The sequence below is a fragment of the Bubalus kerabau genome, chromosome 9, assembly GCF_029407905.1.
Source record: "Bubalus kerabau isolate K-KA32 ecotype Philippines breed swamp buffalo chromosome 9, PCC_UOA_SB_1v2, whole genome shotgun sequence".
Taxonomy (NCBI): Eukaryota; Metazoa; Chordata; class Mammalia; order Artiodactyla; family Bovidae; genus Bubalus; species Bubalus kerabau.
The window spans coordinates 58,285,833-58,313,629 of NC_073632.1; the positions used below are offsets into that span (position 1 = coordinate 58,285,833).

Here is a 27,797-nt window from a genome sequence, read left to right on the forward strand (position 1 = left end):
TTAACTTAATAGTTTGTCAAAGTTTGTAAATTGTACCCGTGGATTTTTGTCAGATTCCAACTATAAAGATGTAGAAGAGGGCCAGAAATAGATCTTTACTTTTCATTTGGAGGCATTTGACAGCTTTCTAAATTTTTCTTGTTTGGGGGATTTTCAAGTAATATATTCTCTGTGTATAAAATATGGTTCACTCCTGTTAATGAAATTGCTAGAATCAATCAGACCAGTGCACCACTAGAATTATTTATAAGGAATGATTGTGTTTGACACTAATAGCAATTCAAGTCCGGAACTATATCCTATAGTTACCACTTCTGTTTTAAAGTGTATTTTAAACACTTTGGGATTACTATAGAACTAAAACTCACAATTGAATATGTTTGTTTATATTTTTAAAGTATAATATGACCTCAGCACAGTGGAAGAATACTGTGTTGTGCAGGTTTGTGTCAATTTCATAACATTAAAATGATTTGGTTTTGTCACTTTCTTAAAATTATGATCAGTGAGTGGTCTAGCAATTTAAGGCAGTCATAACTTATGAATAAAATGAGGCTCTGCAGGCACTGAAATGCTGAACTGCTTCTAGGGTCCATTTTATATGATTACTCACTTGTGCCACAATAGATAAACCTCTGAAAACCAATGCTTTTAAATTTTAATTTAAAAAGGAAAGAGCAGGTGCAGATCACAGAAAAGTTTTAAAGTATGCCTTCTTACCAGCAATAGTTCATTTGAAAGTAAACCCGGTTTTTGCCAAGATCAGTGTTTCCTCAAAATGAAGGTAGAAATAGACTTGTAATAGTGTGCTCTTGTACCTCTACATAGGTTCTTAAATAATTTTGAGCAGTTATGCATTTATCTTGAAGAAACAAGTCAACTGTGAATAAATGCATGTTTACCAAAATGATTGTTTTACAGTGCAGTTCTGATATTTATAAAGTTGACATTTCACACAGTAACTTTTAAATAGTTTGGAATTCTATATAGTTTAGACATCAGTCACATCTGGAGACAAAATAAATGAAAATGTGCAATATTTTTTATGTAGATGAGCTTAACACCGTGTACCTAATTACAGAACTAATTATCTGATTAATTTGTAATAAATAAGTTGTATAACATTTTCATATCTTAAAATGTTTTTTAGAACAATCTTCAAGTGAAATAATATTTTCAAAATAAAATTCTACAGAAAAATTCTGGCTATGATATGCACATTTTTGTTCATTTAAGATATGAACTAGAGCCAAAAGTAGTATTTGACAGTTTGATTTACTCTGCCATAATATACCAGCTTATCATTTAAATCTGTAGATAGTTTTAAAAGCATAGTCATAATGTATATGATTACTAGTAAATATATCAGTGTTAGATATTTGGGTTTTCAGTTTAGAAAATTCATCATTTCATTGACATGTAATGAAGTATGTTTACCTTGAGTCGTAAGATTTTATAAAAAATAGGGCTTCCATGATTTGGGATGTGAATGCTAAAACTTACATATAAATTAATTAGATGTGTAATTTGGTTATGAAATCTTTTCTAAAATGACACCACCAGAAAATTAATAGATTAATTTTTTGAGATAATTATTTGTCTGGATTGGTTAATAAAAATCTGTCTTAAGAGGTTTTCTTTTAAAATATTTCTAGTGTATTAATAATCATACTTGTTTTTGTGTAATGGGGATAAACCACACCATTAAGAGAATAAAATGTAATTTGGAAGAGGTAATTATCAGATTTGTTTCAGGCCCCTAAGTATAAATAAAGACTGGTGTGGAATTTCAGTGTACATGTTTCCTACCCTTGTAAAACGTCTTTTTTAAAAAGCATCTATTTCTAATGGTATAATACATAATAGTTAAACTTTGCAAAAATTATCTATTTTTTAATGTCTGAGTTACTCTTTTTCTTCGAAGAAAGACATGAAGTATAAATAGTAGTTATAAATTATTAAAGTTTCTAACCTGTACAAAGCATGGTGTAGTGGAAATAGATTCATTTGGATTGTCCTGGCTCTGCTTCTTGATGTTTTGGGGCAAATCACTTAATCACTGTGGAACTCATTTTTTTAAACTATATAAGGTCTTAAACACTTCTAGTCCTTAAGTTCTTCAGTTTTAAGTAGAATTTGTAATGTCTAAACCTAAAGGAGAAGATGGGCTTAAAATAACTTAATAGCCCTTAAAATAACTCATGTGTGATGAGTTACATTTATACCCTAAAGGTTTATTAGGTGTCACCCACAGGGTTTTCCTATTTCCTATTTTGATTTTGGTAATATTAAGATAAAATTACCCTAAGTTACCAATTTGTATGGAAGTTTATAAATACAGAAATTTACCAGTTAAACCTGAGTGGATGTAGTAGAGTTATTTCAAAGAGATAAAGCTGTTCCCTATAAGGGAGAACTTTACCCTTAACTTGAATTTTAAACGTTTATATAAAGTTATAAAATTGAATTTCAAAATATTAAATAGATTTTTAGTTTTATAGCAAAATAAACTGTAGATTCTAGTTTACAGTATGGGTGAGACCATGGAGATGATCTGGGAAATAACTCCAAGGACAACCATATATCACATAGCTGCTAGTCCTTCCAGCACAACTTGTGTTTAAGCATCATTGGAAAAGCCTTTTATTGATACTTGTAGAGGAAAATTCTGTAAGCTAGTTTTGCTTAACTGAAGCAAACCATTGGGTGTTCAAGAGACTTTGTTTCCTCTTGGTATTAAGGCAAATCACTGCCTTTGTTGTCGAACTGATGTGAAAGCCAACTCACTTTGCTTTTTCCTGGGATCTCACTCCAGCAAATAAAACATGCTAATAAATGTTCTTTTGTGCAGAGCTTTCTGCCTTCAGTTGGGAGAGAGATTGAGAAGGGAACTCTGAAGACAACTGATAAATTTGCAACCACTTAGGAGGTAGTCAATATTTTACTAAGAAGCCATAAGGAAAAGGCCATACTGAGCAGTAGATTTCACTAATTCACTAATCTGACTCTGTCGGTAAAAAATGTGTAGTGATTTTTTTTGCCTTTAATGTTGGAAATTTAGCATTGTTCTTACCCAAGGAAAGGCTGTTGCTGCTGCTGCTAAGTCGCTTCAGTCGTGTCCGACTCTGTGCGACCCCATAGACGGCAGCCCACCAGTCTCCCCCGTCCCTGGGATTCTCCAGGCAAGAACACTGGAGTGGGTTGTCATTTCCTTCTCCAATGCATGAAAGTGGAAAGTGAAAGCGAAGTCGCTCAGTCCTGTCCGGCTCTTAGCGACCCAATGGACTGCAGCCCACTAGGCTCCTCCGTCCATGGGATTTTCCAGGCAAGAGTACTGGAGTGGGGTGCCATTGCCTCCTCCTAGGAAAGGCTGTTACACAGAAGTAAAATGTAAATGATTGCCTGTTCTAATTCTTAAGTGAAGTTGCCTAGCCTGAGTGACTTAACAGTTCCCTGCTACATACTGTGTGCCCTGTCTGGAATATTATCAGGTCACTCACGGAAAATTTTTCAATTTAGATTTCGGGCCCTCTGACATTTGAGTGCCTTGAAAGGGGGAACAATATTCCCCTTAAGAAAGAAATGCTTCGGACCTTTTGTGATTCCCTTAGGGTCAGTGTCTTATAGATAGTATAAATGTCCTTGGGAGACATCTGTTAAGTATGAAATAATTAACTATACAGGAATAAAAGCTAGCGCATGCAGCTTTAAGTGGCTACTTGGAGGTGGTCTGATGGCTGCTTTGAGAGGTCATATAGGAATAGGCATAGTGAAACATGATAATGCAAGCGTTCTATAACTGAAAGCCTAGTTTGACTTTGAACGTGAACACTAATTACAGCCACACATCTATAATATCCACTACAGTGACCATGACTAAGATGCCTCTCGGAACCTTTCTGTTGGGGATCTTTTGTGGGAGGGACCGGAAGAGAGGCGGATCCGTTCTGTCGTGATGTGGGGAGGAAGCAAGCTAAGCTCCTCCGGGAGTCGATTTTTAGGAGGACTTCGATCGGGATTCCAGTGCACACAGGCTGACTCGTCTCGCTTAACTACGTCGGCGGGTGAGTGTGTGTATGTTTGTGTGTGTGTGTCGCGCTCACGAAGCCCTTGGAGCGGACAGATTGTTCTGCGCAGACGCGGTAGAGGACGGCCCGCTGGGTTCCGCACGGGTTGGGCCAAAAATCTGTGTCTTGGGTGGTAGTCCTTCCTGTGTGTTGAACGCCCGGCCTAGGCTCTTACCCTCCCTTTCCCAGAGGCTGAGAAAAGTAGCTCAAGGCTAGTGGTCCTGGCGGGGGAGAGCGAAGGCCACGCGGTCTGCCGCCATATATTCAGTGACCTTTGTCTTATTTTCATTGAGCTCCTTCCCTAGGAGCCGGCGACAACTGTGCTTGCTGGAGTTGCAGGGTCTTTTGCTTTTTTTCTTTTGCCTCAGCGGGAAAGGACACTAACTGTGTTATAGTTATTGATCGTCTTGTATTTGTGTTTTATTTGCACATATCTTGCCCCTCCCCCTTTTTTCCCAGAGTATAAGGCAGCTATTCTGTTTTTTGATGAATAGGTTAATTCAACAAACTGCGAAAATAAGATTAAAAAAAATGACTCACTGAACCTGATGCTTGTAGAAGAAAGTTTGATTATTTAACTCCCAGTATTAACCAGAACGTTAAGTTCATCCTTTGCATGAAACTCATTTAACAAATACCCTATGCGAGGCACTGGGAATTTTAAAGAAGTGATAGCTAAAGGTCATTTTAATAAAATGTTAGTTGGAGCTAAGATCAGGTTATAAAGAACAAAAACTGGGAAACTTAAAGGCCTCCAGTAGAATTGAGAAGTTGTGGGAGTTCTCTGGTGGCCTAGTGATTAGGATCCCAGTGTTTCACTGCCGTGGACAGGGTTCAATCCCAGGTAGAGGACTGAAATTCCACAAGCTGTGACCCAAGCAGTTAAAAAAAAAAAAAAAAGGTGTTACCGTCAATACAGTGAAAAATAATGCTGCCTCAATAAAAATCATAGTTTAAATCAAAGTGAAGCCACGTGGTAAATGATTAAATGTAGTGTTAGAAGGTAAGTTACAGAAGACCTAAATAGACGTTTATCTGAAGAAGACATTTGGTTGACCCACCATATGAAAAGCTCAATATTGCTAATTATTCAGTTCAGTTCAGTCGCTCAGTTGTGTGCGACTCTTCCCGACCCCATGAACCACAGCACACCCCACCTCCCTGTCCATCACCAACTCCTGGAGTTCACCCAAACTCATGTCCATTGAGTCGGTGATGCCATCAAACCATCTCATCCTCTGTCGTCCCCTTCTCCTCCTGCCCTCCATCTTTCCCAGCATCAGGGTCTTTTCCAGTGAATCAGCTCTTCACATCAGGTGGAAAGTATTGGAGTTTCAGCTTCAGCATCAGTCCTTCCAATCAATATTCAGGACTGATTTTCTTTAGGATGGACTGGTTGGATCTTGCAGTCCAAGGGACTCTAAAGAGTCTTCACCAACACCACAGTTAAAAAGCAACAATTCTTCAGTGCTCAGCTTTTTTTATAGTCCAACTATCACATCCATACATGACCACTGGAAAAACCATAACCTTGACTAGACAGACCTTTGTTGGCAAAGTAATGTCTCTGCTTTTTAATATGCTATCTAGGTTGGTCATAACTTTCCTTCCAAGGAGTAAGCCTCTTTTAATTTCATGGCTGCAGTCACCATCTGCAGTGATTTTGGAGCCCTAAAAAATGTCAGCCACTGTTTCCTCATCCATCTGCCATGAAGTGATGGGACTGGATGCCATGATCTTAGTTTTCTGAATGTTGAGCTTTAAGCCAGCTTTTTCACTCTCCTCTTTCACTTTCATCAAGAGGCTCTTTAGTTCTTCACTTTCTGCCCTAAGGGTGGTGTCATCTGCATATCTGAGGTTATTAATATTTCTCCCAGCAATCTTGATTCCAGCTTGTGCTTCTTCCAGCCTGGCGTTTCTCATGATGTACTCTGCATATAAGTTAAATAAACAGGGTGACAGTATACAGCCTTGACGTACTCCTTTTCGTATTTGGAACCAGTCTGTTGTTCCATATGATCTTGCATATGGGTTGAGGGGTTTCAGTGTCAGCAGGATGATCAGGGATGAAATGATGTACTTGAACGTGAACGAGATGAAGGAGTGAGGTGTGTTGATAACCTGGAAAAGATATGCAACAGCAGCAGTTGCAAAGACCCTGAGGTGGAGGCATGTCTGTTGTGTTCAAGAAGAGCAACAAGGACCCTGCAATTCCACTTCTGGGCATTTATATGGAGAAAAACTTGATCTGAAAAGAAACATGCACCCTATTTTTCATAGCAGCACTGTTTCAATAGCTAAGACATGGAAACAGACTAAGTGTCCTTTGACAGGTGAACAGAAGTGTCATCTGTCACACCAAAAAGATGTGGTATATATACACAATGCAGTGTTATTCAGCCTTTAAAAAAATAATGCCATTTGCAGAAACATAGATGGACCTAGAGATTGTCAAACAGTGAAGTAAGTCAGACAGAGAAAGACAAACATCACATGATACTATTTATATATGGAATCTGAAAAAATTATATAAATGAAACTTATTTACAATACAGAAATAGACTCACAGACATAGAAAACAAACTTACAGTTACCAAAAGGGATAGCAGGAGTGGGGTAGGAGGGAATCAGTTATGAGTTTGGAATTAACATATACACACTAATATATGTTTTATATATATATAAAATATAAAAACAATGGGAACCTACTGGATACCACAGAGAACTATATTCAGTATCTTGTAATAACCTATAATGGAAAAGAATCTGTAAAAGAATGTGTATATGTTCATATGTGTGTATATATATACATACATCTGAGTCACTGTCTGTACACCTGAAACGAAGACAATATTGTAAATTAACTACATGTCAATTTTAAAAACAGTAAAAAAAACAACTACAAATCAGCCTGTATTATGAACTTGGAGATATATAGCAAAAATAGAGATATATTAAAATTTTAGCAGTGATTATGTGAAGTGGAGTTGGTGATCTATGATTTTATCATTCTTTATATACTTTCTGTAATTTTTCAGTAAGTGTGTCTTTTATAATCAGAAATTTAGAAAACATACAGTGTAAACATTTCCAATTTTGGGGATTGGACATAAAAAATAGATATTTGGGGTCAGGGAAACTTCTTAAACGAGGTATTTAAGAAGCTGTCTTAAAGTTGTCAAGTTGTAGAAGTTGGAGTGGCCAGAAGACCAGCTTGAGTATCTGTGAGGAAGTTTCTCAGAAACTGCAAGGTGTTGCTTGAGAAGTATGGTGTGGATAAAGGTCTATAAGTGAGGCCAGAGAATGGCCAGGGATAAGACAGGAGACGTTGTAGGTCATGACAAGTACATGAAAGACCACACACACCTCCTGGGATTGACTTTGTCTTGAAGAAGTGGGAAATTACTAAAGGAATAACATAATCAGACTTGTTTTTAAGAAATAACACTTGGCATCTGTGTAGAAAGTGGAGTGGAGGCTCAGGGAGGCCTAAGAGTAATCCAGACAGTGACGAATGCTGGAACTACAGCATTGGCAGGTAGAGGGCTTCTGCACTGTTAGCTAAGTACCTGAGAAGTGCTGATAAATGACTTTTTGAATAAATAAAATAAAAATTTCCCTATTCCTTTGAAATTCCAAATACCAGAATGTCACAGTTTCAAGATAAAGAAGGAACTGATATGGGACTTCCCTGGTGGTCTAATGGCGAAGACTCCAAGCTCCCAGTGCAGGGGGCCTGGGTTTGATCCCTGGTCAAGGAACTAGATCCTGCAGGCTGCAACTAAAGATTACTCATGCCATGATTAAGACTCAGCACAGCCAAATAATTTTTTTTTTAAAGAAGGAATTGTTAGCATCTATTAATACAAACTTGAGTAGTTTCTCTCAGTTATGGCTAAGCGATTTTTAAGGCTGTTAAGAATTCTGGCCACACTGATGACTGAAGGCCTAATTATCTCGAAATGAGATGGGGTGAGAGGGAGATAGGGGTCATCACTGGCCAGAGAGCAAGGACTACATTAAAGTCTTTGAGGCTCAGTTTCATGATAATACCTTATACAGTTGACTCTTGAACAATACAAGTTTGAATTGCACCAGTTTTCTTACATGCAGATTTTTTTTTTCAATAAATATGTACTCCAGTTACCATACTGTCTGAGGTTGGTTAAATTCAAGCATGTAGGATGGCAGATACAGAAGGCTGTCTACAAAGTTATACCTGGGTTTTTGACTGCGTGCATGCCTTGGCACCCATAACCCCCAAGTTGTTCAAGGGTCAACTGTAAATTCTTATCTATGTATCACAGTTTACATAATTCTCTTCTTTTTTAAAAAGATTTTTGTGATGTGGACCACTTTTAAAGTCTTTATTGAATTTGTTACAATGTTGCTTTTTTTTCCCCTAAACATTTTGGTTTTTTGGCATTCCTTCCCCAACCAGGGGTTGAACCCACGCCCCCTACATTGGAAGGCAAAGTCTTAACCTCTGGACCATCAGGAAAGTTCCACTTAATTCTCTAATAGCTCATTTACCTACCTAAAGAAATAAAGGAGTTGATAGTTGACCTGGGTCTTAAAAAGTAATACAGCTAGCAATGATGGAAGAGAGAATAACATGAGCAAAAGCCTAGAAACACAAACTTTTTTTTTGAGAACATTGAAGTTAATTTGGGCCAGACTGTAAAGTCCTATAAGACAAAATTTGAAAAACATAAAAATCTCAGGAGAAGAATGTTCAGAGACTATGAAAAGGCAAGACATGAAATATAAATGACCATTTGTCTTAGTTCCACTACTGCAACAAAATACCACAGACTAGGCGACTTATAAACAACAATATTATTTTTCACAGCCCTGGGGACTGCAGAGTCCAAAGTTTGGTATCTGGTGAGTGCTCACACCCCTGGTTCATAGGTAGATCCTTTTTACTCTTTGCAGTCTTTTTATATAAGGGTACTAAATCTAGTCATGAAAGTTCCATCCTTAAGACCTAATCCTGCCCAAAGACCACCACCTAATACCATCACCTTGGGGGTCAGGATTTCAACATATGTATTTGGAGGGGATATTCAGACTGTAGCACTACTGGGGGCTTCCCTGGTGGCTCAGATGGTAAAGAATCTGCCTGCAATGCAGAAGACCCAGGTTCAAGCCCTGCGTTGGGAAGATCTCCTGGAGAAGGGAATGGCAACCCACACCAGTATTCTTACCTGGAGAATGCTATGGACAGAGGAACATGGCAAGCTATAGTCCATGAGGTCGCAAAGAGCCAGCCCAACTAAGTGACTAACCCTTTGCCTATAGCACCATTAAACTTAAAAAAAGACACTTAACTTCACTCATGATAAAATGAAACTCTACTGAGATACCATTTTCACCTATTGGATTAGCAGAGATAAAGTTTGGTAATACATTGCATAGGTGGCTATCAACGTATAATCAGTGTGGGAAAACCATCCCTAGAATCTCATATTACCCATGAAATTGCATTGGTTCAACATCTGTGAAGGAAATTACAAATTTATAAATACACATGCCAGTTGACACAACAATTCTTGGGGTTTTATATGCAGGTAGTCTCAAAAATGTATGAAGTTACCTGTGTAATTCAATCTTATGTTTTTGGAGTAGCACAAAATTAGAAATAGCCTAAACAAACATCCATTAGTAGAGCACTGCTTAAATAAATGATGAAATATAGCCATACAGTGGATTACTGTGTAACTCTAAAAAAAGGAAGTTCTTATGCTCTATTGTATAAAAAATCTTCAAGATACATCAGTACCTGAAAAGAGCAAGGTACAGAAGAATGAGTATACTGTGCTACAGTATTTTGTATAAAAGGAGAGAAGTTGATATACAAAGATAAACTATGTATAAAATATCTGGATGCTTACAAGCAAATCTAGTAACATTGGTTGCCTCTGGAGAGGAAAATTGGATAGATATAGTCAGGAGTAGGAGAGTCATTTTGTAGTGTGCATTTGTGCTTTTTAATTAAATTTTATTTTGAAATAATTAGACTCATAAGAAGTTACAAAAATAATACAGAGAATTTCCGTATGCCCTTCACCCATTTCCTCAGTGATAACATCTTACACAACCATATTATTGGGCTGGCAAAAAAAGTTTGTTAGGACTTCCACTACATTGTATGGAAAAATCCAAATGAACTTTTTGGCCAATATGATACGTTGTCAGAGCCAGGAAATTGACATTGGTATGATACCATTAACTAAACTACAGTCCTTATTTGGATCTCACCACCTTAACATGTGCTCCTTGGGTCTGTGTGTGTTTGTGTTACTACGCATAGAGATTTATGTAATAATCACCACAATCAGGATATGGAACTGTCCCATAATCACAACAAAAGTCCTGGTACTGCTACTTTATAGTCAGATCCTACCAGCAACCTTAAACCTTGATCTGTTTTCTGTTACATTATATTATTTCCATTATAATTTAGCCATTTCAAGAGTTTTATATGAATGGAATCATACAATATATGCATTTGGAAAAAATTTTTCTGTACTCAGCAGAAATACCCTTGAAATCCATCCAACTTTCTGCATATATCTATAGTTAACTCCTCTTGATTTCTTAGTAGTATTTCATGATATGAATATGCCACAGTTTGTTTAACCATTCACCTACTATAGGATATTTTGATTGTTTCCAGTTTGGGGCTGTTATGGATTAAGTTGCTATGAAAATTGATGTACAGGTTTTTGAGTGGATTAAATTTTTACTTCTCTGGGATAAATGCGCAGGAATGCAATTGCTAAGCTGCAAGATAAATATGTTTAGCTTTATTGAAAACTGCTAAACTCCTTTTCATGGTGTCTGTACCATTTTACATTCCTACTAGCAATAAGAGATCCAGTTTTTCATATCTTCGTCTACACCTGGTCATATCAAGGATGGTTAAATTTTAGCCAATTTGAGAGGTATGTAGTGGCTTTCATTTGTATTCTTCTAATAGCTATTGATACTTAATATCTCTCTATGTGCTTATTTGCATCTGTATATCCTCTTCTAAGCACAGAAGAATTGATGCTTTTGAACTGTGGTGTTGGAGAAGACTCTTGAGAGTCCCTTGGACTGCAAGGAGATCCAGCCAGTCCATCCTAAAGGAGATCAGTCCTGGGTGTTCATTGGAGGGACTGATGTTGAAGCTGAAACTCCAATACTTTGGCCACCTGATGCAGAGAGCTGACTCATTTGAAAAGACCCTGATGCTGGGAAAGATTGAGGGCAGGAGGAGAAGGGGATGACAGAGGATGAGATGGTTGGATGGCATCACGGACTCAATGGACATGAGTTTGAGTAAACTCCTGGAGTTGGTGATGTACAGGGAGGCCTGGTGTGCTGCAGTCCATGGGGTCACAAAGAGTTGGACACGACTGAGCTACTGAACTAACTGATCCTCTTTAATGAAATGTCTTTTTATACCCATTTTATAATACCCACACCCATTTTTTAACTGTATTGCTTATTTTGTTTTGTTTTTTCTGTGGGAGATTTTTGTTTGTTGTTTTTGTTTCATTTTACTGTTTACTGTTGAGTTTAGAGTATATATTCCAGATACCAGTCCTTTATGAGATATATGTTTTGCAAATATTTTCTCCCATTCTGTTGACTTGACTTTTCTTTTTCTTAACAAGGTGTTTTGCAGAGCATAAGTTTTGAATTTTGCTTAAATCCAATTCAATCAATATTTTCTTTTATGGATTGTGATTTTGGTGTGAGATATGAGAACTCTGTGTGTAACTCTTAAGTCATGAAGATCTTCTGCTGTATTTTCTTCTAAAAGTTTTATAATTTTGCATTTATATCATTTTGAGTTCAGGTTTGTGTAAGATGTGAGATTTAAGTCAAAATTTTCTTTTTTGTTGAGGACATCTAATTGTTTCAACATCATTTATTGAAAAGACCATTCTTCCTCTTTTAAACTGCTTTTGCACTGTTGTAAAAAAATCAGTTGGGTAAATTTTTTTTGGGGGGGGGTCTGTCTTTGGACGTTCTTTTCTTGCACTGATATTTGAGTCTGTGTCTCCTCCAATACCTCACTTCCTTGGTTACTGTAGCTCTATGATAAGTCCTAAAATTAGGTATTTGATTCTTGCAATTTTATTCACCTTTTCCAATATTGTTTTAGTTATTCTGTCTCTTTTGCCTTTTTATATAAATTTTAGAATCAGCTTGTCTATAACTACCAAAAAAAGACTGTTGGAATTATGATAGAAATTGTGTTGAACATATAGATGAATTTGGGGTGGATTTATGTTGAATCTTCCACTCCATGAACATCATACGTTTCATCATTTATTAGGTTGTCTTTCGTTACAGACCTCTGAACATGTTTTTGCTGGATTTATACAGCAATGGAAGTATTCTTTTTTGGACTGATTTTAAATGAAAGAACATTTTGAATTTTGCTTTCCAGTTGTTCATTGTTAATGTGTAAAAACCATTGACTTTTTTTGTTTGTTAAATTTGTAATGTCCTAGTAGTTTTCTTTGCTCTAAGGTCTGTTTTGTTTAAATGTTTATTGAACAACTGAATGTTTTGCTGCAGAGTAATTCATGAAGTAGGCTCTTGTGTAAATTGGAACTTGTAAACTGGATGACTATTTATTTTCAGATATATATATATATACACACATTATATTATGTATATATTATATATAATATGTATACATTATGTATATATTATATATATAATATGTATACATTATATATATATGCACATTTTTTTCCTCTGTAAAGAGTATTGAGCATATGTATAAATCAATTTCATGTAGCTAATGTGAAAGTGAGAGAATTTGAATTAGTTTTGATAAATAATCTCAAAATTAATATTGGGGCTTCCCTGGTGGCTCAGAGGTTAAAGCGTCTGCCTGCAATGCAGGAGACCTGGGTTCAATCCCTGGGTCGGGAAGATCCCCTGGAGAAGGAAATGGCAACCCACTCCAGTATTCTTGCCTGGAGAATCCCATGGACGGAGGAGCCTAGTGGGCCACAATCCATGGGGTTGCAAAGAGTTGGACACGACTGAGTGACTATATATACATATGTATACATTATATATATGTGCACATTTTTTTCCTCTGTAAAGAGTATTGAGCATATGTATAAATCAATTTCATGTAGCTAACATGAAAGTGAGATAATTTGAACTAGTTTTGATAAATAATCTCAAAATTAATATTACCCTAGCTTAAAAGGTAATGTAGTTTTAATTTGAATGTAATTTTTAATAATTTTATACAGCATTATGTGGATATAAAAACAAATGCATGAAAAACTTTAACATAGGCATTACTTATTTTTGCTAATTATAATTTCAGGAATGTCTGATTAGAGTTAGATAGCAGACTGCAAGATTTTTTTTTATATAATTTAGAATAAAATACAAAATTAAGAAAAAACCCCTTTTGTTTGTCAATTGTAATACAAGATTGCCATATAAAATAGTTTCTTCAGTTACATGCATATCAGGGATTCACACTGTACAATGACATTTAGTTTTCTTTTTTCAGTTTATCCGAAGAATCAGCTCAGTTGGATTCTACAAATTAAACCGTGGGTTTTCAATGAAAACAGAATCATGTGGTTCAAATCCTATAGCATAACTTTTGCCTGCCTGAATTGGATGAAAAGTTATAGGTAAGTTTATTCATTACTGTGGCAAATATTTACACAATTATGTATAATAATAGTTTTGTATTGATTGTGTTTAATAAACTGTCAGTATAGCTCATGTGGTTTGATTAAGGTTGATTAAGGTGCTTAGTCACTCAGTCATGTCCAACCCTTTGCAACCCTATGGACTTAGCCCACCAGGCTCCTCCGTCTGTGGGATTCTCCAGGCAAGAATACTGGAGTGGGTTGTCATGTCCTCCTCCAGGGGATCTTCCCAACCCAGGGATCGAACCCAGGTCTCCCGCGTTGCAGGTGGATTCTTTACCATCTGAGCCACCAGGAAAGGCCTTAAGGTAGCTTTTGTTTATTTAAATATTCTTATTTTTCCAACAAATTTTAAATTTGAAAAATTTCAAACCCGCAGAAAATTTGGATATAGTATAAATCCAGTGCTCACTTTTCATCCATATTCAGTGATAGCTTTCATTTTTAATGTAAGACTGTATTACTTGGAGAACTACTTTTACTTCCTAGTAATATCCTTATGACAAGACACAAATAACACAGTGCTTAAATCATAAATGTTTTGGGTGCAACATAAATATATAGTGGTTAAGTATACATTCTAGATAGTAAGATTGAATCAAAGTAATATCTTCATGTATTCATATATTATAAACCAATTTCTAACCTTGTGAAAAATATTGCTTAGAGTTAAGGTATGAGCTCTGTTTTCCAAATGCATGCTTCTACTTCTCATAAATGAATGAGTTCCTTTGAGATTGGATGTCTGTAAAATCATTCTTGATCAACTGAGCAACCACCTGCTGTTATCTATTGTAAGTTAGTCCTTCATTACCCAGGCTTTGCATGAAGCATGAAAAAGAGGGTAATATTCATAAGATAATATTAAAGAAAAGTGACATTTAATTCTTAAAAGGATAGTGAGTAATCAGTATAGAATGTACTCTGTGTAGCTAAGAAAAATGAAGTACAAATTTAAATGTCATTACCAATGCTAACCTAACAACCTATTCTGTTACCCAAGAACCTCTGGGGGATTTTTCTATCATGTGCTTTGATATAGGACCTGGTGTAGTGTCTGTGTAATCCCTATTTAGTCCCTATTTGATCCCATTTGATTTAAAAAAAATTTAGGTGAACTGTATGTTCTTCTAGCCCTTCCCCTTCAGATTATTTATTTGACAGATGTTTCCTGAGCACCCACTATGTTTCAGAAACTGTGATCAGTAAATAGTTACTGCTACTACTCTACAATACAGCTGCTACTATTATGTGACCCAAAAGTCCAAGTTTTATAAAGTTTCATTTTTGTTGTAACTTACTTTGAAAGCAAATTAATTTATTATATATATATATATATATGCACTGTAATTATAAGAAAACTTGTTTTAAAATATCAGAAAATGAACAATATATGTGTTTAGAATCTAATAAATTATAAATTAGAGTATCTTTCTACTTAATATATCCCATGCTGCATTTTTTTAAATGGTAATTTTTGCCTGGCTCTTCTTAATGACCTCTTAGGCTCCCTTGGACAAGACCATACAGTACTTCACGGACCACTGTAGACAGGAGTGAGGTGAAGACCTTCCTGGCCCTGGCTCACAGGTGGTGGGACGAGCAAGGAGTATATGCACCTCTTCATTCTATGAATGACCTGAGGGTGCCATTCATTAGGTAACAATCCAGAAATTCTAGGCCTTTTAAAATACAGCTCTTCAATAATTCACTTTCTTTCAAGTTCATTTTTCTTTTGGTTTATGCCTAGGTTCAAAGAACATTGCATTTTACGTTTGCTTTGGAAATTAGGAGGATTCTCTTCAGTGTCCATTATTCAAAACTATTAATTTTTTTTTATAACACCACTTAAATTCTAGACTACTTTCATAAATTAACTAGAAGTATTTTTGGCTATCATTAAGTTAATTAGAATTAAATCCATATGAAAAGGAATTATGATCCTGTGGCATTAAGGTCATTTTATAGCATCTTTGACATTTAGGAAGTTTGATAAAAGGAATGCTACTTAGAAAGTTCAATTCAACAAATTTTTTGAGAACTTAACCTTGTACAGAGCTTGGGGTCTAGACTCTGTAAGAGTATAAGAGCTGCTGAGGTATTCATCATTCAAAACATAGTTCATGTATTTCAGGAACTTTGCTGTGGCAAGGGTTCATCAGAACCCACCTATCACAAAATTGCTTATTCGTTCTTCTGTGCATGTCTTTATTCATTCATTAAACATTTTTCAGTAGCCTATAGGGCAAAGCTCTGTGATCGACCCAGAATATCAGATCAGACTGCCCTTAAGGAACTTCCTGACCGGTTTTGCTGGTTGATATTAGTGCAGCAAGAAGGAAACTACTGGCGTGTTTTTGCTACCACTGAATTAGCGGATCCAGAAACACTTAAGGCAGAGAAAAGCACAAATGTCATTCTGTTAAGCTCAATCAGTGGTTCTCAAGATTAGCCCTGGACTAGCAACATCAGTATCGCCTGTGATTTTGCTAGAAATACAAAATTCTCAGGTCTCACGAGGGACCTACTGCTTTGGGGGTCAGCAGTCTGTGTTTTCGGAGAAGGCAATGGCACCCCACTCCAGTACTCTTGCCGGGAAAATCCCATGGACGGAGGAGCCTGGTGGGCTGCAGTCCATGGGGTCGCTAAGAGTCGGACACAACTGAGCGACTTCACTTTGACTTTTCATTTTCATGCATTGGAGAAGGAAATGGCAACCCACTCCAGTGTTCTTGCCTAGAGAATCCTAGGGACGGGGCAGCCTGGTGGGCTGCCGTCTGTGGGGTCGCACAGAGTCGGACACGACTGAGGTGACTTAGTAGCAGCAGCAGTCTGTGTTTCAGGAAACTTTCCAGATGATTCTGATGCACACTTAGCTTGAGAACCACTCTATTCCAACCACTGTGACTCTCTTAGTGAAGACATCACACTAAAAAAGACCATCCAGGGCAGTCCAAATTATGGTTAGAAGTGTATATTTTGTTCTAATCATAATTAAAACCATTGAAAGCGAGCAGTATGATTTGAATTATGATGTAAAGAAGTCATTTTGTCCAATGTGTGAAGAATAGATTGGACTTCATTTGAAATGGGTCCTTTCTTTTCTAACATTCCGGAGTTATCTCCTTAACCACTATGTAGGTTTTTCTTAGAAATCAACTAATTTGAATAGTAATAAAAGATATCCTAAGATGTCCTTATTACATAAAGTATTTATTTTAATATAAGTATAATTAGAATTCCAACTATAATATAAGTATAATTAGAATTCCAAGTATAATTAGTAGTCCAACTTAAAAATTTAGTTTATGATATTTTGGCTATATGTATCTGTGTGTGTGTACGGGTGTATATATGTGTGTGCTTACATTTGTGTATATGGGAAAGTATTATTATGATTATCATAAATTAAGTTTACTTGATTTGGATGCCTGTTTATGTGATCATAAAAACACCACTAACTTAGAAGATTAAAGGAGACTCAATTTAGAAGGGAATATAGACAAATTCTGAAAATACCTATCTCCAGTCTGCTGCTTCTCAGCCCTGTAAAAATAGCCTATTTGTTGCTAATATGAAATGAATCTAGCAAATACTAACAGTGTAGCTAATAAATGTCTCAGGTGACATGATATCTCAAGTGAATAAAATTAGGTTAATCTAAATGAGATTGTTTTTAAAGGTTTTCTTTAGATTATTACTAAAGCAATAATTGAGTCATAATTATTACTGGAGTATTTCAAGAGCTGTACTTTAAACCTCTTGCTTTTGATTACTAAAAATGTTTTATAAATTAAGCATAATATCATTTTATGCTGAAAATAAAAGATTTTTTACCCCCCAAATCGATAGTCTTAAATAGATTAAAAACAGTTTAATAGTTCTTTGAAAATTATACACTTTTAAGACTTTATTGATAAAATTAATAATCTGTTTTTATATATTTTGAATTTTTTTTTAAAGAGACAATCTTTTAAGAACAATTGCTAATCACCAGCCAGGAAAACCTTTGTCTGGGATGAAGATTCTTGATGTTGGTTGTGGTGGTGGATTGTTAACAGAAGTAAGTGATTTACAGCTTTCTTGCCATTTTTAACTGGGAAAAAAATTGAGAAGTGGGTTTATGCCTCTTTTATCCTTTTTTTTTAATTGGAGAAGGTTTTTTCCCACTTACTTTATTTTTTCATTTTTGGCTGCACTGGGTCTTCATTGCTGCATGGGCTTTTCTCTACGTGGCGAGCAGGGGCTGCTCTCTAATTGTGCTGTGCAAGCTTCTCACTGTGGTGGCTTCTCTTGTTGCAGAGCACGAGCTCTAGGGCATGTGGGCCTCAGTAGTTGTGGCACGGGGGCTCCGTAGCTGCAGCTCCCTGGCTCTAGAGCACAAGTTATGGCCCTCAGGCTTAGTCGTTCCAGGGCATGTGGGATTTTCCCAGATCAGGGATCGAACCCATGTCTCTTGCATTGGCAGGTAGATTCTTTCCCACTTAGCCACCAAGAAAGCCCCTCTTTTATCCTTTTAAGAAATAATACTGTTCATTTTTTAAAAATGTAAAAGTATAATGTTTTTAATATTTTTATGATTATAAAAGTAATGCATGCTTTTTACTTCCTTAAAAATATATAAATATTTCAGAAAAGTGTAGTGAGGAATTTTTTTTTTTACACAAAAATGAAGCACTGATGAAAATAAATGGGACCTAATTAAACTTAAAAGTTTTTTTTACAACAAGGGAAACTATCATCAAGGCAAAAAGATAACCTACTAAATGGGAGAAAGTATTTGCAAATGATATGATTGATATGGGTTTAGTATCTGGTCCCATCACTTCATAGCAAATAGTTGGGGAAACAGTGGAAACAGTGGCTGACTTTTTTTTTCTGGGCTCCAAAGTCACTGCAGATGGTGATTACAGCCGTGAAATTAAAAGACGCTTGTTCCTTGGAAAGAAAGTTATGACCAACCTAGACAGCATATTGAAGAGCAGAGACATTACTTTGCCAACAACGGTCTGTCTAGTCAAGGCTATGGTTTTTCCAGTGGTCATGTATGGATGTGAGAGTTGGACCGTGAAGAAAGCTGAACGCCGAAGAATTGATGCTTTTGAACTGTGGTGTTGGAGAAGACTCTTGAGAGTCCCTTGGACTGCAAGGAGATCCAGCCAGTCCATCCTAAAGGAGATCAGTCCTGGGTGTTCATTGGAGGGACTGATGTTGAAGCTGAAACTCCAGTACTTTGGCCACCTGATGCGAAGAGCTGACTCATTTGAAAAGACCCTGATGCTGGGAAAGATTGAGGGCAGGAGGAGAAGGGGATGACAGAGGATGAGATGGTTGGATGGCATCACCGACTCAATGGACATGGGTTTGGGTGGACTCCAGGAGTTGGTGATGAACGAGGAGCCTGGCATGCTGCAGTTCATGGGGTTGCAGAGAGTTGGACACAACTGAGCGACTGAACTGAACTGAACCAAAATACATTAAAGCTCATACACCTCAACATCAACAAATAAACAACTTGACTGAAAAACTAGCAGAAGACCAGATAGACATTTTCCCAAAGAAGACATTCAGATGGCCAACAGGCACATGAGAAGATGCTCAACATCCCTAATCTTCAGAGAAATGCAAATCAAGACGACATTGACATATCACCTCAAACCAGTCTGAATGGCTAACATTAAAAAGTCTACAAATAACAGATGTTGGTGAGGATATGGAAAAAGGGAAACCCTAGGACACTGCTGGTGGGAATGTAAATTGATGCGACCAATACAGGAAACAGTGGGGAAGTTCTTCAAAACACTAAAAATAGAACTGCCAAATGACTGAGCAGCTCTCCTCCTGGGCATACATCTGAAGAAATGGAAAACTAATTAGAAAGGATACAGACAGACCAGTGTTCAGAGCAACATTGTTTACAAGAGCCAAGATATGGAAGCAACCTAAGTATCCATCAACAGATGAATGGATAAAGAAGGTGTGATACACAACACACATACACACACACACTGTAGTATTATTCAGCCATAAAAAAGAATGAAAATTTTGCCATTTACAACAACATGGATGGACCTAGAGGCTATTACACTTAGTAAAATAAGTCAGAGACAAATATTGTAGTTATTACTTATATGCGGAGTCTTAAAAATAAACAAATGCATATAACAAGACAGAAACAGATTCACAGATATAGAGAACTAGTAGTTGCCAGTGAGAAAAAGGAAGTGGAGAGGGGCAAGATAGGTATAAGAGGATTAAGAGGTACAAACTAGTGGATATAAAGCAAATAAACAACAAGGATATATTGTATAGCACAGGAAAATATAGCTACTATTTTATAATAACCTTAAATGGAGTGTACTCTATAAAACTCTTGAATCACTATATAATTATATACCTGAAATTAATATTGTAAATCAACTATACTTCAATTTATAAAGAAAGAAAAAAAGCACTGGTCATTCAAATAGTTTTGAAAATTTTGTTGTCTCTTTCCTCCCAGGATATTAGGCAGTTTCCACTGGTTTAAATATACTGATAAGCTGTCCTTTTGCACTTGCTTCAGTATCAAAATGTATGAGTCTTGCAGGCTTTGGGGGCTCTCCCCTTTTTAGGTGCTCTAGAGTTCTTGGAAGAATACTTATTCTCCCTGTGAACAATATTTGCTTTCAGTTCAGTTCAGTTCAGTTGCTCAGTCGTGTCCGACTCTTTGCGACCTCATGAATCGCAGCACGCCAGGCCTCGCTGTCCATCACCAACTCCCAGAGTTCACTCACACTCATGTCCATTGAGTCGGTGATGCCATCCAGCCATCTCATCCTCTGTCGTCCCCTTCTCCTCCTGCCCCCAATCCCTCCCAGCATCAGAGTCTTTTCCAGTGAGTCAACTCTTCGCATGAGGTGGCCAAAGTACTGGAATTTCAGCTTTAGCATCATTCCTTCCAAAGAAATCCCAGGGCTGATCTCCTTCAGAATGGACTGGTTGGATCTCCTTGCAGTCCAAGGGACTCTCAAGAGTCTTCTCCAACACCACAGAACAAAAGCATCAATTCTTCGGCGTTCAGCTTTCTTCATGGTCCAACTCTCACATCCATACATGACCACTGGAAAAACCATAGCCTTGACTAGATGAACCTTTGTTGGCAAAGTAATGTCTCTGCTTTTGAATATGCTATCTAGGTTGGTTATAACTTTTCTTCCAAGGAGCAAGCGTCTTTTAATTTCCTGGCTGCAATCACCATCTGCAGTGATTTTGGAGCCCCAAAAAATAAAGTCAGCCACTGTTTCCACTGTTTCCCCATCTATTTCCCATGAAGTGATGGGACCAGATGCCATGATCTTTGTTTTCTGAATGTTGAGTTTCAAGCCAACTTTTTCACTCTCCTCTTTCACCCTCATCAAGAGGCTTTTTAGTTCCTCTTCACTTTCTGCCATAATGGTGGTGTCATCTGCATATCTGAGGTTATTGATATTTCTCCCAGCAATCTTGATTCCAGCTTGTGCTTCTTCCAGCCCAGGGTTTCTCATAATGTACTCTGCATAGAAGTTAAATAAGCAGGGTGACTATACACAGCCTTGACGTACTCCTTTTCCTATTTGGGACCAGTCTGTTGTTCCATGTCCACTTCTAACTGTTGCTTCCTGACCTGCATACAAATTTCTCAAGAGGCAGGTCAGGTGGTCTGGAATTCCCATCTCTTTCAGAATTTTCCACAGTTTATTGTGATCCACACAGTCAAAGGCTTTGGCATAGTCAATAAAGCAGAAATAGATGTTTTTCTGGAACTCTCTTGCTTTTTCGATTAGCTTAGAGTAAATTTTGTAATCTTCTATTAGCACAATAACTTTTTGTTTCAATGCTGCATGGTAAGCAGACCTTTGAAAGATATTTTAAGTAACAGTGTAGGTAGGAGTCAAATATCAGTGAAGATCTAGGGGTGTGTCTTACTGTCAAGGTCATAACAGGCAAGTTGACAGTGAGGTTAACAGAGACCTTTTATGCATAACTAAGTTTCCATATGCATAGAACATGTGTTCTTCATATGGCAGTGGGCTGGTTTCTTTTGACATCAATTATAAAATTTTAGGAAATGTAAAATACGTGAAAATACATCCCTTAGAATCAAGAATACGAGGTGTATCAAATGGTAAGTGAGTACACTTTTACTGTTTGTGTTCTATGGCTTTTTCAGTGTATTATTACAGATCTTACGTCTCCAAGTTAAAATAATTTGATTTTCACTTTTAATTTGTTAACTAAGGAGTTATAAAATAAATGCTGTGCAGTGTTTTGATCAAAATTAAGGCTGTATTTAAAAACTTAGGCATGTCATGGACGTGATCAAATGTCCATGGTTGAAAGAGGTTGAAAGAAGAATTGGCTGTGAAGAATCGTTTCTAGTCAGTCACAGAAGAAACTATGGAGAAAAAATGTTCCTTAGAGAATTTGAATATTACAAAATTTTGCTCTTTTTACAATGACATGTTTCATTTATTGCACTTTGTAAATATTTTAATGTTGTACTATATGCCTATAAATGTATCTAGAGAATGTAGACAAAAATTTCCTCACTATTCGTAAGTAGTTCTTAATAAGTTTTTTGTTGTTGTGATTATTGTTCTCACTTTTATGCTTTTTATTATGGAAATTATCAAACATATAAACTAGAGAAAATGGTATATTGAACTTCCACATACCCATAAACGATCTCCAATAATTCCCCTCACGCTTAATCCTGTCTCCTTTTTGAGAAGGTTTTTATTGCTAACGTGTTCTGTTTTCTTCCTGAGGGTAACGGTTTTTTATGCCATTAGCCTCTAGGGCGGCTTGGGGCTTCAGTCATTGGAATCGATCCTGTGGATGAGAACATTAAAACAGCACAGCACCATAAATCATTCGACCCAGTCTTGGATAAGAGGATAGAGTACAGAACGTGTTCCCTGGAGGAGATTGTGAAAGACACTGTAGAAACGTTTGATGCTGTCGTAGCTTCTGAAGTTGTAGAACATGTGATTGATCTAGAAACATTTATACAGTGCTGCTTTCAAGTGTTAAAGGTAAGACTTGCAGAGTTTACTTGTTTGTTTTTTCTTTTGAGTATATGTATGTATCCATAGCAATAAATGTTTTATAATACTTGAAGCCAGGAAGACAGAATTTGGGGACAACATCTCGACTAGAGATTATTTCTGCCTCTCAGCTTGCCCTGAGTCCTGGGGTTTTCCAGATCCAGTATCTTGATGTCCAGGGATCCTGAAAACTCATGGTATTGAACACTGTAATACAAACAATAGATTTACAGTGGTATTTTTCCCTTGGTATAATTTGGATTAAATACCTAATAGGCATTGAATGACAATTACTAAGAAACTAATTTGGATTAATACTTTAAAATAAAAAACATAATTAGCATAAACTGGTTAGCCAGCATTTGTTAAGTCACTCTATATACATGACATGTGTAATAGTTACCAGCTTTAAAAGAAGGAAAGAAAAGTGAATGTTAGTCGCTCAGTTGTCTCTGACTCTCTGTCATGGACTATACCCTGCCAAGCTCCTCTGTCCATGGAATTCTCTAGGCAAGAATACTAGAGTGGGTAGCCTCTCATTTCTCCAGGGGATTTTCCTGACCCAGGGATGGAACCTCGGTCAATTGCATTGCAGGCAGATTCTTTACCATCTGAGCCACCAGGGAAGCACTTGATACAAATGATCTCATTTGATCTTACCTACAACCAGGTGAAGAGGGTAAGGCAGGCATTCTGAACTCCTTTGACCTGGAGAAGATCAGAATTTGAGAGATGTCAAAGGTCACATGGTCTTTAAGTCAAAGTCACTAGGCACTTACGTGGGACATAAGGCTACATCTTCTTATTTCAAGTCTGGTTCTTTGCATTACATTATTTTGCTTATGTAACTTGCCACAGACTTAGTCCTCTGAGGTTCCAGTTCTGTTGTTTATATATTCAAGAGGTAACCCCCTAAGTTCAAGAGCTCAAAGGATTAAATGCTTAGCCTTTATCTAAATTGTTGCTGTTGTTCTTCAGTCTCTAAGTTGTGTCTGAGTGTAGTGACCCCCTGGATGGCAGCACGCCAGGCTTCTCTGTCCTCCACTGTATCCATGATTTTGTTCAAATTCATGTCCATTGAGTTGGTGATACTATCTACTGTGTCATCCTCTGCTGCCCCCTTCTCTAAACAGAGCTTTTAAAATATACTTTTCCTTTTAAAATAATTTTACATTTATAGATGTTGCAAAGACAGTACACAGTGTTCCTGTTCCCATGTGTCCTACTGTTAGCATCCTACATAGTAAGGTTAGGAACTGGTAAGAGCAAGTGTGGTACCCAGGGCATGATATCCGGGGCAGCACTCACTAGTCAGTGCCAATCCTGCATTTGCACACCCCGGAGAGGGAGCACCCCCTTGGGTTTTGTGCTCAAGGTGTCTCACTTGCCTCACCACAGTCCTAGCCCTGAATATAGCCCATGGTATATTTTTCAAAGCTACAAAATTAATATTGATGTTATACTATTAACTATACCACAGACCCTGTTCAATTTCATTCATGTTTGCACTAATGTCGTTTTTCTGTTGCAGAGTCCAATCCAGGATTCTGTGTTGCATTTAGTTACCATGTATCCATAGTCTCCTTCAGTGTGTGTTGTTTCTTGATGGTCCCTCTTAAATGAGCCTTATTAGGCATAGCTCCTATTTTCCAAGCAAAACTCCTGAATTATTTCTTTTTGTGTAGTGTCTCAGTCAGTATGTATGGATGGAGAGTCTTTCACATATACTAGGAATACTGGCAATGTGGAATTTCAAACTAATTTTTGCTTTAATGGAAAGCTTTTTTTAAAAAAATAAATAAATAACCAATACTCACCACTGTTTCCTTAGAATAAGATTTTATGAAACACAGATTGCTACTGCTAAGTCACTTCAGTTGTGTCCGACTCTGTGCGACCCCATAGACGGCAGCCCACCTGTCCCTGGGATTGCCGTCCCTGGGATTCCCCAGGCAAGAACACTGGAGTGGGTTGCCATTTCCTTCTCCAGTGCATGAAAGGGAAAAGTGAAAGTGAAGTCGCTCAGTCGTGTCCGACTCTTAGCGACCCCATGGACTGTAGCCCACCAGGCTCCTCCGTCCATGGGATTTTCCAGGCAAGAGTACTGGAGTGGGGTGCCATCTCCTTCTCCAGAAACACAGATTAGATATTTATAATTGATTTTTCCCTTAGCTCTATTGAGATATAATTGACATATAAGTGATTTTGAATGATATTTTAGAATACTAAAGTTTTACAGAGAAATGTTACAATGTGTCATGAAATAGTGTCTGATATTTTAGTTTTAAGGGTACATCCCAATATTTCGGGGCCTTTTCACATCATTTTTATTTTTGGTTTGGAGTGATATTTGAGATATTTTCATATATATATATCTTAATATGATTATCTTGGAGGGGCATTTTATCTCCATCAGATGCTAATTAGAATGTTTAAAAGAGCCATTAATGTTTTTGCCATTTGTGGGAGTAAATATGCACGTGTGCGTGCTAAGTATGAACTATAGCCTGCCAGGCTCCTCTGTCCCTGGGATTTCCCAGCCAAGAATCCTGGAGATGGTTCCTATTTCCTTCTCCAGGGGATCTTCTGGACCAGAGATTGAACTCTTGTCTCCTGTTTGGCAGGTGGATTCTTTACCACTGAGCCACTTGGGAAGCCCAAACACTTTTCATACCTTAATCATTAATGCTTTTGTCAGAGAACACCCACCAGCAAGCTGTGGGCCTGTGTGCTGTGCCAAACGATTCAGGCAGGCTTGGCTTCCCCTGAAGAGAAGGCAGTGTTGACACATTAAAGCATCAGTGTGCACATGTAACAAGGACGAGCAGCCTCATCTCATTTCTGTACTTTTATTATAAAGTGTTTGGTATGTACAAAAGAGTGTATTTAATATAAACATAAGTCATAGTAACATATGATTTTAGGAGTTAGTTGTAAGCACTGTTGCATAAACTCAGTAAGTGCATCTATAGAGGACTGCCTAAAACAACGAATTTCCCAAGAGGAAAATAAATATTATTTTGGTAAATTATATAATAAAATATAATTGTGTATCTTAACTGCACTTAAATTATTCGAAAGGGAGGAGGAGGGCGAGGGAAGCCAAACTTGTATCTAGCTGATACTCCTGACATATAAAATTTTACTTCTATTCATATTGTTTTTAGCCTGATGGTTCTTTATTCATTACTACAATCAACAAAACACAGCTGTCCTATGCCTTGGGAATTGTTTTTTCAGAGCAAATTGCAGGTATTGTACCAAAAGGTACTCATACCTGGGAGAAGTTTGTTTCACCTGAAAAGCTAGAGAGCATTCTGGAATCAAGTAAGTATTAAAAATATTTCCAATTTTCAAGGCCTAACTGTACTTTTGAAAGTGAAAGTCACTCAGTTGTGTCCAACTCTCTGTAACCCCATGGACTATACAGTCCATGGAATTCTCCAGGCCAGAATACTGGAGTACATAGCCATTACCGTCTCCAGGGGATCTTTCTGACCCAGGAATCAAATCGAGGTCTCCTGCATTGCAGGTGGATTCTTTACCAGCTGAGCTCCCAGGGAAGCCTTTTAATGTGCCAATGATTATTAATCACAGAACCTAGTACTGAATGAACTAGGCCACTCTTCTTTGGATGTTGGTTATCTCTCCTCAACTAGATCATAATTCCTTAAAGTTAGGATTAGGTATTACATACCTCTTCTCTCTCACCTGTGGCACCTAACCCAGGGTCAAGCAAATCATAGATGATCAATGAATCCTTTTTGGCTATTTAGCTCTCTCTTGTTTAAGGATTAGGTACAAATGTCTTTTATTTACATATCCTCAGTTTGTCCTGTTGTGGTCATTCTTGAATCAGCTTACCTTACATATTATTTTTCCTGATTCCTTCCTCTGTGTGTGTGCAGGCGTGCGTGTGTCAGTCACTCAGTCGCGTCCAACTTTTTGCCATGTCAGTTATATTTTGAACTTGTCACTTTTTATGTAGTGTTTCATACCAGTTACGACATGCCTTGTAGCATGGTTATTTTGGTATCTGTAATATCTTTCTGGCTATAAGCTCCTTGAAGACAAGACTGTGAATCCATTTTTGTGCTCCCTGTAATTCCTAGCCCTACTTTACACCTCCTGAGGACTTGATTTATCTGTTGAATTCCTGTCAAGTAACAACATTGGTCTGTTCATTTATTTGGCATTTAGTATTCCTCTGGAGTATTTAGACTCATGTGTGTTTTATGCTTTTTGTTCATATAACAGTATATCAATAAACTTGATTTTACTAAGACTATTATCTGTTCAATGAAATGTAGTAATTTCTGCAAGTTAACATTGTTGGAAATGGAGCTGAAAAAATATTTTAAAGGTGCTTGATTGGAATAGTCACTTGTTGGCAAGTATTTTCTAATAACAGCTAACATTTATTGAGCACTTACCCAATTCCAAATATCATGTTCTGTTGTGATAAAGAATGAGCTGTAATGGTTACAAAATATTTGTGTCTGTTGAGTTAGAAATCCCTTTTTTTTTTTTTTTAATATGGAGAGTTGTATGAGACTCTTGTCATGTGGAAGGTAAATATTTGTTAAATATACTCTGTTTGATATATATTTTTTTAGATGGTCTGTCAGTTCAAACTGTGGTGGGAATGCTCTACAACCCCTTCTCAGGTTACTGGCATTGGAGTGAAAACACCAGCCTTAACTATGCAGCTCATGCCCTGAAATCCAGCCTTCAGGAACACCCAGCACCTGCCGAGTTTGCTTTAAAGGGGGAAACAGAAGAGCTCCAAGCTGAAGCCTCCACCAACTCAGGTATGCAGGAAGAGCTGAAGAAATGAAGTGTTTCTAAGGACTATAGTATAATGGCTTGAAAGTCTGATGTTTACAAATACACAGAATATATACTGTTTGTTTTTTGAGACAGGATCATAAAGAAAAAGTCAATAAAAAGGGCTAAAACCTTGGATAAAA

General features: G+C 37.1%; 1 protein-coding gene across 2 annotated transcripts; it reads left to right on the forward strand.

Moving 5' to 3' along the window:
- The first annotated feature begins 3,904 nt into the window (after positions 1-3,904).
- Positions 3,905-27,797, forward strand: COQ3 (coenzyme Q3, methyltransferase). Of its 2 annotated transcripts, XM_055535418.1 has the most exons (8): positions 3,934-4,064; positions 10,939-11,017; positions 13,612-13,738; positions 15,266-15,418; positions 17,723-17,822; positions 22,573-22,815; positions 25,995-26,154; positions 27,444-27,797. In XM_055535418.1, exons 3-8 carry the CDS (start codon positions 13,680-13,682, stop codon positions 27,662-27,664), a joined length of 936 nt encoding a protein of 311 aa, XP_055391393.1. In that variant the 5' UTR covers positions 3,934-4,064; positions 10,939-11,017; positions 13,612-13,679; the 3' UTR covers positions 27,665-27,797. The 2 variants fall into 2 exon arrangements, with proteins under 2 accessions (XP_055391392.1, XP_055391393.1); XM_055535417.1 differs by lacking the exon at positions 10,939-11,017 and having other exon boundaries at positions 3,905-4,064.

Coding starts and splice junctions, on each gene's coding strand:
- COQ3 (XM_055535417.1), top strand. CDS start 3,956: ATGTGGGGAGGAAGCAAGCTAAGCTCCTCCGGGAGTCGATTTTTAGGA. Junction 17,823..22,572: donor GTGGTGGATTGTTAACAGAA/GTAAGTGATTTA, acceptor TTATGCCATTAG/CCTCTAGGGCGGCTTGGGGC. Junction 22,816..25,994: donor GCTGCTTTCAAGTGTTAAAG/GTAAGACTTGCA, acceptor TATTGTTTTTAG/CCTGATGGTTCTTTATTCAT.